The sequence below is a fragment of the Gopherus evgoodei genome, chromosome 13, assembly GCF_007399415.2.
Source record: "Gopherus evgoodei ecotype Sinaloan lineage chromosome 13, rGopEvg1_v1.p, whole genome shotgun sequence".
NCBI lineage: Eukaryota > Metazoa > Chordata > Testudines > Testudinidae > Gopherus > Gopherus evgoodei.
In genome coordinates, this window is record NC_044334.1 from 5,867,738 (window position 1) to 5,881,582 (window position 13,845).

Below are 13,845 nucleotides of genomic sequence, written 5' to 3' on the forward strand. Positions count from 1 at the left end.
TGTGGAGGAGTTACTGGCAGCAGGGCAGCGTGATCAGAGGCTGGAGAAAGGATTGTAACGGGGCTGACTGTTGGATGGTAATTGGTTTTCAGCCACAATGAAACTGGTAATGAAATCAGCAGGAAAAAACCCTGCAAAGGCCCATGGCTGGCTGAAATAAAACAACCTCCCGTGGAAATCTATCTGAATGACAGAGCAACAGCCCCAGATGCTAAAATGGGTGGCATTTGCCAGCCAGGTGAGCAAATGATAATTTGGCCTTGTCTATTATCTTTCATCCAAGGATCTCAGAGTGCTCTACAAAGCTGGAGCAGTGTCGTCATCCTCCATTACACAGACAGGGAAACTGAGGCACAGAGCACTTAAGTGACTTGTCCGAAGTCACGCAATGAGCTGAGGAGCAGGGATAGAACCCAGGTCTTCTTATGACACGGCACCCGCACTGAAACTCAGGTGCCTCGGAGCTGTTCATCATTAAAGCAACTAGGCTGCTTCCCAGGAAATACTCCCCAGCCAGATGCCTTGAGGAGAGAAAAGCCTGCCCGCTGCTGGGCAATACTGTGCTATACTGGCCTCAAGTGGTTAAGGTGGCATTAAATAAGAATACAGGACACAAAGGGGCGTAAACACATACACACAAGAGTTCACAGGAGCACACTGCCCAACGTAGCCACCTATCTTGCTGCACCGAACCAATACAGCACCTGGGCAAAACCCCTCCGAGCTGTAAAACTGGGGTAGAGCCCAGGTCTGGGACACAGGTGGCTTGGGGCCAATTGCTGGATCACCCGCAGACCTCCTCTGTGACATCGAACCAGCCACTTGATCCCTCCTGGGCCTCAGGTCCCCAAGTGTACAGTGGGGATCGCATTTCCATCCCTCGTGGGGGTTGTGGAGTTACAATCCAGGAGTGACAGAGATGCTCAGATCCAATGGAGACAAGAGTCACACAGGTAACTCGACACATCTGGCTGAGACGGACACATTGCTAAGTGGGGCAGGTTTCAGCTCAGCTTTGCTTAACTTCCTCAGCAGGGGCTTGTCCTGCCACCCCCCCAGATCCAGACTGATTCAGCGCTGGGGCCCATTTGATCCCACGTTCCATGGTAATGTCAATAGCTGAGGGATTCTAAGGAAGAGCAGCCAGTGTAGCAATAGGTGCTGTGCAAAGGAAGGCAGCACTCTTGGCTGGGGCCGTCAAAGCCATCGGGGACAAGAGTGACCGAGGGAGACAGGATGGGGGTTTTATAATGGCTGGGCTGGGGGGAGCTGGGCGTAATCATCCTAGTCTCTAATGGAGAGGAAGAAAATAAAGACAAATACAGGGGAGCAAGGGGAGAGATGACGAAGGGAGACAGGATCGGCTGGGACTCGGAACGAGAGATCTACTCAGTACTGACCCCCGAAGACACCAGCTACTCTGGAAGTAGGAGGGCAGGTGCACCCTGCGAGCGGGGAAGGCCCCTGCCCAGCCAGGGAAGCTGCAGCATTGCACGGCCCTGGGGCGGAGGGCTGCAGACAGGAGGTGCTGAAAGCAAGAATAGGTTTCCTAGTCAAGGAAATATTGCTGGAAAACAGAGTGGGGAAGGGGACTGGGTGAGTGTGCAGCACACAGCAGAGCAGCAAGGGGTCCCCCAGGGATCTCCCAGGAGGGAGAGGAACGCGTGGCTGCCTAGGGCTGTGGACAATCCCAGCTAGGAGACGCTAGAGAGGAGAAGCCAGGCTGGTGGAGGACAGACAGGATCGTGTCTAAAGAGGGGCAGGAGAAGGAAGCAGGAGAGTTACGCACTGGCTGTGGAAAGGGAGAGGAAGGAGGGAGAGTGTCTGGTCAGAACTGGGAGTTCACATCAAGCCCAGGGTGCTTTGGAGCAGCAGCGCCGGGCTGAAGAGCTGCGGCAAGTTTCCAGGAGGGAGTAGGGGGAGATGCTTTCCCATGCCCAACCCACAGTGCTGGGCGAAGGCCAGAGGGCCTTAGGAGGCAGCATACCAAGCCGCACGTGCCCCACCTCTGACCACAGCGCCAGAACACTGTATCTGACCCAAAGCCCTTCGAAGTCAGTGGCAGTCTTCCCATCGCCTTCAATGGCCTTTGGATCAGGCTCACAGGCAGGTCTTGGACAGTGATCAGAGACAATTTTGGCCAAGAGCTGACAACTGGCCATATCTTCCCTGTTAGTGACTAATGGCCACACATTTCCCCAGTCATCACACAGGCATCAGATGATCCCATGGGAACTCAGGCACAGCACAGCTCCTTACCCAACAGCTAGCCCCAGTGGAGCGAAATGAAACGAAATGTTGGGATGAAAGCTAAATCCGGAACACGCCTGTTGTCTGAGAGTCCCTGTCTTTTCCCCTAGCGTGCTGTAGCCCTGGGAGCCAGCAGCTGGGAAGGGGGGTTAAATATTTCTAAATATTTTCCACATATCACTCAGGCTTTGTAACCCAGTCCATTAAAATGCTTGTAAATGCTGAGACTCCGAAGACACACTAAGGAGCTGCCGCATTTAACTGTCATTAAATATGTTGGCTATTACCCTGGGACATGGCAGTTCTCATTCTTTCCAGCGCTGCTCACGCTGGAGTCCATTTCTCTGAAGTTAGAAAGCTTACAACATTTTCACGAGGCCAAAAAGCAATTCATGTCAAAAAGATCAATAATATAAAAATACAGCAGGAGAATTCTAGTTAAAGGGAATGTCATATAAATATGTTGTTCACGTTCGTGAATCTAAGATGAAAAAAAATTAATCAATATAGTTCTTTTGATGATGTTATTTCTAATGAGAAATATACCAAGATGCTGCAAATAACTGCTTTAACGGAGGAGAAAAAAGCATTAATAATTTACTTTATAAAGCATATGATACTGAATGAAAGAAAACTGCTGCTGGTTCTTAATTTTGTTGTAATACTTCCTGACAAGCTCAATGATGCTTTGGCCAAGTTCCTGATATTAAAGTCTAAGGATGTTAATCTCATTAGAATTTTTTCCAAGGATTCCACCTCCTATCACACTAATGTCTTGCTGGCTTTGGTTACTTGATAGGAATCCTGATTATTTTCAGACACCATAAATCTCATCAGGTGAATCTTATTTATTAGAGTGCCGAAACCAAGAAACTGGCACACGAGTAATCCTAAGGAGAGACACTGTATGAGAGAGCAGAAAAACCGAACGTTCTCTCTGAAATATTTGAGGCAGTCAATGGTCAGGCCCAACAGCTCAGGGGATACCCCCAAACTACAGGTAAATCCCAATTATGCAAAGATCTCAGGGGAGATCCCAAGCTATCACACAATCAGGGTCTTGGGTAGCTGACTAAGTATTTAAGGTATATATGGCCCCCATTTACTGAAGTATCTATGGAACTCTTTGCCAGAGGATGATGTGAAGGCCAAGACTATAACAGGTTCAAAAAAGAACTAGATAAGTTCATGGCGGGTAGGTCCATCAATGGCTATTAGCCAGGATGAGCAGGGATGGTGTCCCTAGCCGGTTTGCTAGAAGCTGGGAACAGGTGACAGGGGATGGATCACTTGTTCTGTTCATTGCCTCTGTGAAGCGCCCTGTGATGCGTACCCCATGCCATGCTAATGCGACCTTTCCAAGGGTCACACACACCTGCTGCTGACTTTTAAGCAAGACCCGAGTCCTGCACAAGGGCAGCAGGCCCCGGGAATGCTCTTTGAAACTGTTCTAGCCCTGGCTCAAAAGGATGGTGATGAGATTTTACAGCACCCAGTGACCACTGGTTGGGATTCCACCTATTCCTGGCCGCAAAGAAAACTAGAGTGCAACAGTTCCCCCGCTGCCATCAGCGGGTGTCTCGGCGGGCACTACCAGAAGGTCAGGAAGGAAGAGCACAAAGACGTTGATACCCAGGCCCCATTGGCCACGTCTGACTTGCAGTTCACTGCTGACAAGAATTTTTCTGGTGACTTGCACTCCCCTGTTTTGCTATTTGCTGGGAAAGCTGCTACTGTCTCACGCCACAGGAGAGGAAATGGGGAGGGATCATGGCTGGTGCCACTGGGAGCCATTCAGAAATCAGTTCACTAGGGTGCTGGGAGAGACGATTTTTCATCCAATGCCTTGGGAAAACTTATCGGGCCAGATTCTCAGCTGGCGTAACTCCACATAGCTCCATGGACCTCGCTGGACGAGCCTCATGCTCAAAGATAAACAGGTGCTTAAGGGCTTTGGCAGGTTGGAACTCGAAAGCTCAGCACCTTGCAGGACTGCACCCCCACGTGGTACGGCGGCCAGAGTTAAGGGGGAATTATAGAGAAGCTCACCAGGGTCAGCTGAGAGACTCTGGGCTTATTGCAACAGCCAAATCTGGGGGTGTCCATTTTGGGCCTAAATCTATAAAATATTGGGAGTGGGGGGAGGTAACGTTACTCCTGTGAGTAATCCCATTGATTTTAATGAGGTTACTCCTGTGAGTAAAGTTACTCATGTGGGCTTACATTTCTGCAGAATCAGACTCACAGGGTGTAAACTCTCTAGGGCAAGGAACTTCTTGTTCAGTGTCTACAAAATGACCAGCAAAGCCAGGCACTATATAAATATTGTAAGAAAAAATTAATACGAAAAATTATAACCTGCAAGCATTATTCCACAGCTCTAATGCTGGAGCACTGCCGCAGCCAGGAATGCCAACTGGCAAGTAATACATTTACTGAGAATATTCATGCTTTGTCCTGACACTCAGAAATGATGACACATTTTCAAAGGTCAGGAAATGGAGCCTGCAGCACACACGAGCCCTGATCCTGCCGTGGATCCATACAGGTACATCCCTGCAGAGCCGGGGCTTAACTGATTTCAGAGCTGGGGCCATAAAGTCTAGAGTAGAGAATGATTATTTGGAGGCAATTTTGGATTATAACTCTTATCTACCTAAGGCTCTTATCTGGCCCCCAGCAACGAGATATCTGAGCACCTCACAATCTTTCCTGTATTTATCCTCACAGCATCACGTGATGTATTCTGCCGCAGAGGGGCTAAGTGACTTGGACAAGGTCACGCAGGAAGGCTGTGGCAGAACTGGGAATTAAACGTGGCCCACCCTAGCCACGATAGCACTGTTCTCATAGTACATTAAAGGCTCTTTTTATAGCAGGGTAACAGGAGGAAATATTTCAAGATTATTTTGCACTTTTCACCAATGTAAACTTTTTTGTTTTGTTTTTAACTGATTTAATTTAATTTTTTTTAAGTGCATTTACTGACAGTTGGCAACTATAAACCATCTTGTACTGACATCTAATCTGCGATGAAAGGCTTCAGAATGAAATGAACAAGGCTGTGAGAGGCAGATTGATTTTAGATGGTCAGTGAGACAGGGTCACTGCAGAAGCTTTATTCCTTTCCAACTTTCTAAAAGCCTGTAAGGGCCGGGGTGAGGATGGGGGAAGCAGATTCTGACTGGTGGAACAGAAGAAATGGGTGGAAGGCGGGGAAAGAGAAGGGTGTATGGACGATGCTGCAGGTAAAGATGCTTTTGAGAGCTGATGGGAGAGAACTGTTCCCCCAGCGCAGGGGAAGAAATGGCTGGAGACGGGCCCATGCCGCAGAATTTGGACCTGGATTTCAAACCCTGAAAAGCCTGGGGAGGATCCACGTGGGGGATGTCTAGGCCCTGAGCCAGGTGAGGCCATGACAGTAGGAATTGGTGGCTACCCTACAGGCCCCATCTTAGTCTAAGCCTAACACCTTCAGCAGCACCAGGCTCCAATGGACAGGACGTGGTGAGCCCTGCCCTGGGGGGTCCAAGTCAAGCTGTGTAAGCAGAACTCCCAGCAAAGAGGGACGTTGACTGTATGGGAGGTAGAAGGCTGGGTACATAACCCGGGGGTTAGCCCTCTCCTCCTAGACACGCTGCCTCCAGCTCGCCTGCGTCACTCCCAAAGGAGAGCGTGACCGGCCAGTCGCTGCTTCACAGGCCCACCAATGATGCCCTTTCCTGCTCTCGGGGCACCAGCACCCAGGGGAAAACCTCAGGCCCCCCATCTCAAACCCACACTCAATCACCTCCCCATGGAGAAAACACATGGAGCTCCCAAACCACCACTGCTTGGTGGCCAGGAATGGGGCCTTGTCACTGCCATGGATGGATAAGCAGCAGGAAATTACAGCCCCCAAATGCAGATGGCCCCCAAGGAATGAACTCCTGCTAACTCTCTTGTGCTGGAGCCTCTCCCTGTTAAATTCATGAACTAGAATAATTCCAGATCAGGGCAGGTGAGCACAGGCACTGCCACAGGGGATCCAACCAGCTCAGGATCTGTCTCTGGCAGAAGCCAGAACCAGCTCCTCCAAGAAGAATTGTCCCTCATGGACCATTATTGGAAGAAGTGTCCGACAGAGAACCTTTGTCTCTAATCCCCAAAGGTTGGCTTGTACCCTCATGTGGGAGAGTTTAAATCCCTTCCACATTGCACAGGATAAAAAAAAAAATGCTAGAGATTCTCATTACCCAGGGAAACGTCCAGCATTTTTTTTCGATCCCACTAAGCTCTTGGCCTCAGTGCTGTCTTGTGGCAGAGAGTTCCACACGTCAATTCTGTAGTATGTAAAACAGTATTTTCTTTTGTCAGTTTTAAAAGTGGTTCCTAGAATGGCCCCTTATCCTAATATATAGGAGTGCCAGCCATACCTTCTCATGATTATTTGTGAGTCTGTATCTCTCTAGCATAGCCCTTTGCTCTAACTCCTCTCCGAACTAGACAATCTCTATCTTCCGTTTGTCTCTCCATATACAGAAGCCTTTCCAGGCCTTTAAACATTTAATGAGCCATTCCCCGTGTCGCCTTCCACCTCTGCCACATCTTTTCTGAGATAAGGTGAGAGAGAAGGAGCTTCTGGATTTTCTAACTTCAAAAAGCCAGCACATCACCAGAAAAGCTTTGGGCTGTAAAAGGTCCTTTATATACAAGCAAACTACTTTTCAGTAAGTGACTTGAATCTCACTAGCACCACTATAGAAAAACTGCTGTGCTTTAAAGACAACATTACGGGTCAGGAGAGAAAAAAGACAAAGCCAAGGAAATTCTGAGCTAAGGTCTTACACCTAAAATTGTAACTGGCCTGTTATTATATCCATTGGTAAGCCTGACAACTGGGACTGGGACACAAAGCCATTTGGAGAGCCATCACACTAACTCTAAAGTGGAAAGCCAGCATGCAGGGGTAATGCACAACTGGGCTCGTTCGGGGAGGAGGGAGGCATTATTTGGGGTTAGGGATAAGCCTTTAAGAACAGAATGGGGGCTGTCAAAAAAATGGGAGATGTCTCGGGATTGATCCCAATTGGTGCTGAGCATCTTCAGCTCCCACTCAAGCCACTGGAAGTGGTGGGTGATCAGCAACTCTCAGGATCAGGCCCCTGGCTTGTGTATTCATCTCAGATGGCACCAGAAAGCAAATGGAGCCACTGGGCGAGGTCAGGAGAGCGCACAGAACGCTGCAGGCCAAGTCCCCCCTGAAGCCACAGGAAGTGGTACCAGTCGGGATTGGGTCCAGTGGGATATTATTAAACTAGTTTCTCAAACACCACCACACATTTAATTTCCTCCTCTAGTGGACCTGTGCAGAGCAACTGTAACTCGCCCCTTAGCATTCAATTCACACCCCCCTCACCCAGACTCATCCTGCTGTCCTTACTCAGGCAAACCTACCGCTGACTAGTACACGTGCAGCCACAGCATTAGATCCACAGAGCACAAATACAGGCTCTGTCTCTCCCTTTTGTGTGGTTTGTCATTCCATACAGGATTTATGTCTCTGACATCGGTTAATTACTTACCATGTTTCCATCAATTTCATTCAAAGTCTGCGCCCTTCCCACCCTTATTAAACAGCATGTGCATACGCTCCCCAGTTACTGCTGTGCCTGGGACTCAGAAACAGCACCCAAATATGCACATAAAACATGTTGGCATTAAACAGGCCCATCTGATACCCCAGGGCACATTCCACACTTTACACTTGGTTCTTTGCAGGAACATTTCTTGGAAAATGAATGAAGTTGTTTTTCCAGCTGTTCTCATTTCCGCATTAGTCGGCTCTGTCGGGCACAGATTCATGGCTGGGAGTTTGCCACAAAAAGCTCACCAAGATTCAAAAGTGGCTCTGTTGCAAACGTCCTTCCTTAGCTGCCTTTTGCACTCTTCTCTAGCAGTCAGACTTTGCACATGAGAAAAGTGCAGGTGTTACCTTACTGCTGAACATTTAGACCCTACTCTGCTGTCCTTCCTCAGCACAGTCAAGGGAAATTTTACCCAAGAAAGATTCGCTGGATACACTGCTTCTTTCCACCTCCCCATCAGGAAACAAGTGGTCAGTCAGTCCTAGCATCATTTCACTGGCTCGGTGGCATCCATGTGCTAGGTACTTCCTTTCCCCAAGGGTATGAGAGCTGAATTCAGCTCCCAGTTACTCCACTGACTTCAATGGGGTTGTCTGGGATTCACAAAGGAGAAGCCGGTCTTGTGTATTTGACATTCCAGCCATAGCTGCTCCATTTCCACAACCATTTAGAAGTGTCCATTTCACATCAACCAAAGCAAAACCTATTTATATTGGCCCTAATATGCAACAGCCACTTTTCAGATACAGAGCTAGACCGGAGGACTGGCTCTGGTGAGCTCTCTCAGCAAACAACATACAAACAAGTGACTTGAGAAAAAGGATGCGACATGTTTTCTTTAACCTTCACCCTTTTGATCCTTCGCCCTTAACTTTGCTTTCCATGTTTAACCTGATGTATTATACAGTTTTAATTATTCCTAAATTGCCTTTTTATTTGAAATAAAATATCCGCTCAATCAGATGCCTAGCAGATGAATCAGCCCTTTCCACAGCACAGGGATGCTCCAGTGTACGACGGATTGGAAAGGTTCACCTCTGCTTTAGCATAACAAAACTTTTAATTTAGATGTTTTCATCTATCTACTGGAGAAAAAAAATAAGTTTAAAATAATGACTGTAATAAATGAAGGTAATTAATTGTAGTTTGTTCCTTTACTGTCTAGTCAGCTTAATTTTACCTTTTCATCTAATAATGAGAAAATAATTTTTGTGCTCTGAGGGTTAATGATATGTAACTGCAAGAGCTGCTAATTGCATGTTGCAAACTATTCATCAAAATCCCCATCTGCGCTACTTGATTATGTTTGCTAAATTATTGCTTTGAATTATCTTTCATAAAGCAACTTTTGTAATTAGCAGGGCTTTCGGTTTGCTCTTTTCTCTCCATGCAAGGAGATTCAAACTTTGTCCATTTCAAGCTGTTGCCATTAAGCTACTGTCATGGGCAGCTTTTTGTAATTCCGTGCCAGGGAAATAAACCGGCCTTTATCTAATCAGGATGGAAAACAAAAGCTGTTTTTATTCTCAGTGGGTACAATTTAGTCCCTTCTCCACCCCACAACTCCCCCTTCCAAGAAACTGCATATAAAGGATTACTGGTGCCTAAATGTATACGAGATCCTTATGGTGACTGCAAAAACACAGGTTGTTACTTCAAAATGATCTTTTTCTTTCCATTTAAAAGAAAAAATAGGAGGCAGAGCCCCGACATTCATCGGGGAGCTTTTTGGCTACTCCCCAGGACATATGATGTAGCACTGTGTTCTCCCTTGTAAATATTCATGTTCAGTGAAATCTAAACCATAGTAAAAACACCCCAGCACCAGCCATCCTGGCTGAGTGGTATCCCTGGAATGGCCTAGAGGCGGGACTCTGACACCTCCTGCCTACTGGAGGGAGGTTCTGAATATGCAGAAGGAGTCAAGATCTCTGGGGATGGAACCAGGGCCACTTGATAAATGATTACATAGATCCAGTGGTCAGAACCTGGAGCCTGGGAGGGGAGGATTTCTTGCAAAAAGAACGGCTGCGTAAAGCCCGAGTTCTCTGGATTTCAAGATTTCACCCCAGCTAATAAGCAAACAGAGGCAGATCGCCAGCTGTTATAAATCAGCACAGCTGTGTGGAAGTCCATGGGGCTACTCTGATTTACAGTGAAGAAGGATGCTGATCTCCACTTAAGACCCCTTTTGCCTTATATGGGCTGAGGATGGGCCAAATGCTGTAGCCTTTACTCAGTCAAAACTCCCAGTGACCTCAGCAAGGATTTTGATGCACGAAGGATTTGCTCCTACGATTGCAAAGATCAGAGTCAACCAAACTGAAACGGGATGGAAAATTAGCAAATGTCACCTGTGCAGTCACTTTGACTCTGATCCTGATTTGCACAGGGTGAGTGAGGGCAGAATACAGCCCCACAAAGAGATGGAATTCGGCTCCTCCACCAATTACTTGCCAAAAGCAGAGTTAAAGGTCTGGAGTTTCTCCAACAGCAGCTGATAAAAGGCCCAATCTTGCATCCACTGTATTCAGTGACAAAACCTGAATTGATTTCAGTGGGACAAGGACTGGGCCCAACACCCCCAATGCCAGACAGGCATCTTCCTATGCATCATTCAGAGGCAACTCCTCAAAATCCCCTGCAAAAACCTTCCTGGAAGAAACCGAATCAGTAAGGGGGATTCTAAAGAAAATGTGGAGTCAGGCAGCCAGATTCTGATCTGAGTTACACTGCCGTAAATCCAGAGCCACTCCTCTTTAAGGGCAGGCTGGGTCTCCCAAAGCCCATAGCTCATCTTCTCCGAGCGGATCTAATGAAAGCTATTGGGAAAAACGCAGTATTTAAAAGACTGAAAATGTATTCCTATTGTTATCGCTCTCTTTTGTGTATTTATGCATAGTGCATTGGAATGAATCAATACCGGATTGCCCTATAAATAAATGAGCATATCAGTAAACTGAGTAATAAAATGAAGTGATGAGAAATATGGAAATCAGCCGCATTCGTGTAAATCCAGTTATTGTTTACTTTCATATTTTCTTATGCAGTTCCGGTGTTCCAAAGAGACAGATTTCAAGTAATGTAATGCTCAGCGGATGACAGATTCTAATGTGTTGCTAGTGGTGAGCGCTGAGTGCCTTCATCTCTCTAGGGGTTTCAATCTACGCACATTAGAAGAACACAGAAAGCAGCCCCCAGAAGAGCAATCATTTAAAAAACCTGTTCTGAAGTGCGATATTTCTCCCACACTGCCCTCCCCTTTGGAAGGATTTAAATCTCTCCACATCAGACTGGTACCTGAGCTGGGAAAGTTCATTTGCACATGTAAAATCTTGTGAGAGATGATTAGGTGGGGGGGACACAGTACAAACTAGGAGCAATCAGTACCAGCAGGGAGGCAACAAAGGGATGAATTTGGCCTTAGTGAGCTCAGAGGAAGCGTGAGAGAGCTGGAAGTGAGGGACATGCTGTGCAGTGATTGTGCAATTTGGTCTTGGTATCTATCTGCTTTTTTTTTTTAATCCCCAAGGTCCCTCTCAGCCTAATCTGGCTAGTTGCAAACACCATCACGACAGAGTACCTCTTGCGAGTGACGGCTTCTTACCTCTGCTTGGAAGCTCTGTAAGACAGGAGCCACCATCTCTCTGATTTCCTGAAAGAGAGATCAGAGAGTTCACTGGAAGCAGATATCGTACGAGTTCTGCAGTGGTATTTGTATATATTTACAGAGCCACACACACTGAACTACGGGCATGAGCAACTACCTGTCTCTTCTCTGAAGCTTTAGAGCTGGTGCCCTGGCTGACTTAATCTTCTCTACGGCTACTCTTAACCTACCGGAATCTAAAATCTGACAAAGGGCGAAGCAGTTTTTAACCTGTAGCATGTCTGCATCGACTGAGTCTTTGCAAGAGGCCAGTCAAACAGCACCAATCTTTCTCCCGTCCCCCACTCTCTTTTTACAGGGGGTAGTCAAACCCCTCCCTCCCGTCCTCTGCCTACCAAGACATATTAGTCCTTTGCAGCATCCGTTTCCAGTAAGTCTTTCAAAGTGTGGTGCGCCCCAGAGCTGCTGTGAATGGGTCCCCTGCTCTGCAAGAACAACATTCTTAGGGCCAAGTTCAGCAGGGGCCACACGATCCCAGAGTAGAAGGCAATAGGAGATGCCCAGGAGTATCTGAGGAGTGTGTGTAATTCAGGAAGACATTGAACTATGTTAGTCCTCTTCAGGGGTTGATACTGGTCTACAACAGCTGGTCTTCTGCATACGATTGCTCACAGGGACACATCACTGTTTCAGGTCTCTGGATCCCTGTCTCTGCTGAGGCAGGGCCAAGCGATGGAAGAGGAGGGCTGGAAGGGCTACTTTGGCCCTGAGGCTGTGGTAATGGCCAGACAGCCGTGCCACAGAGGGTCCTTCCCACACACAGCTACCCAGGAGGGTATGTGGTTTGACCCTTTCTATGTCGTGAGGAATACAATTCATGGGAGCCCAGCAGATTGTAAGCACACACCTCAGCTTGAACCAAAACACTGCTGCCAGACTAATGACAGCGTTTGGCGAGCAACCATTCTAACAACAAGGTGAGCATGATCACCCTGTGCAGCGGCCCACCCAACAGGAGCCGGTGGGTCTCAGGCCAGTTCTGACGGATCTGAATTCCAGAGGGGCTGAGCACTGAAGTCAGTGGGAGCAGCGCCTCTGAGAAGCCGGTCACAGATCATCACAGCAGGTACCTTACCGAGGGTGTCAGATGGGGAGGCAAGGTCTGAATAGGATGTCTACAACCCGAGGTAACTTTACTCTACCTAACTCAATACCGGAGCAGCGAAGACACGTCATTACAGGCTTCACGACGGGCTGGACAAGTCACCTGGAACCCTAGGTAATTACTGATGTCTGTGCTGCCGCGGCTTCACAGCTTCAGTACCAAGCTAGCTGGAGAACACTAGCTCATGTATGTCGACATGAGCCGCCATCACTCCTTGTGACCGCAGGGCAGATATAGCCTAGGCTGCCCCCTTTTGCCCCTCATGTTGGTTCCTTCACCTAAGGTGGAAGGCATGATGGGAAATGCTGCTACCTGAGGTTTTGCAGGTGAGGGGACACCCTTATCCAGCCCCTTCCATCAGCTCTATGCTAACTTTATCCATTTCCTTTGAACAGCAGAAGCATCGGTGGCTATTTCTCAAGTGCAGCCGATGTGGGGAGATGGTCCGGGGGCTCGGCGGAAATGGGCATATATCTGTCACCTCTGGGGGCCTGGGTTCAAATCCTGGCACGCACCCCAAATGGAAATGAATTTGGTGACCTCCACTGAGGCTCACTGCAAAGCACTGCAGGAAGGGCAGACCCTGCCGAGGGAAGGCCCAAACTGGATAATGGGGGCATGGAGCCAAGACCAAGGAAGGGAAGAGCTGGGAAGTTTGGGGTTTATACAGCTGATTCAAAGAGCATGTGGGCATCTTACAACCAGGATTCAATCCATGAAGGTAGACTCCCCTCTGAGGTGCCCATTTCTATCCAAGCTCAGAGAGGGCCTTGAAAGCTCACTCCAGCGGTCTCTTCCGAAGGACAATCCACCGCTGCAGAGCCCAGCTGGGTCCCCGGCTATTGGCTCACACCCTGCTTTCACACTCATGTAAATCCAGAGTCACTGCATTGACTTTAATGGAGTTACTCCCATTCACATGGACATGAAAGCAGGACCTGCATTATTCCCCAGAGCGAGGGTATACACCTGTGGTGGGCTTTCAGCACAGGGAGACGCAGTTAACTCTCCCTGGGCCAGCTATCAACTAGAGCGAGCACACACAGAACGGAGACGCATCGGCATTTCTAAGCAGTGGAAGTTTGCACAGTGCGTTCTCGCATCAGGCATGGCTCGTGGGCAAAAATTCGACAGAAAGTTTTCAATTGACTTTGCTGGGATTTGGATCAGGCCCAAGGTTTCTCTCTTTCACT

The 13,845-nt window shown here is 48.0% G+C and overlaps 1 protein-coding gene across 3 annotated transcripts in view; it reads right to left on the reverse strand.

Annotated features, from left to right (window-relative positions):
* The window catches only part of CUX2 (cut like homeobox 2), a 225,559-nt gene that overhangs the window by 81,436 nt on the left and 130,278 nt on the right, over positions 1 to 13,845 (reverse strand). For 2 of the 3 annotated variants that reach the window (XR_004002945.1, XM_030582564.1), the window contains exon 3: positions 11,485 to 11,532. The exons of the other annotated variant lie outside the window; for it this stretch is intronic. Coding sequence is in view for 1 of the 2 variants with exons in the window: in XM_030582564.1 (XP_030438424.1) it covers positions 11,485 to 11,532 (48 nt within the window). In the remaining variant the exon portion in view is untranslated. The remainder of the gene's footprint in view (positions 1 to 11,484; positions 11,533 to 13,845) is intronic. 3 annotated transcript variants of the gene reach the window in all.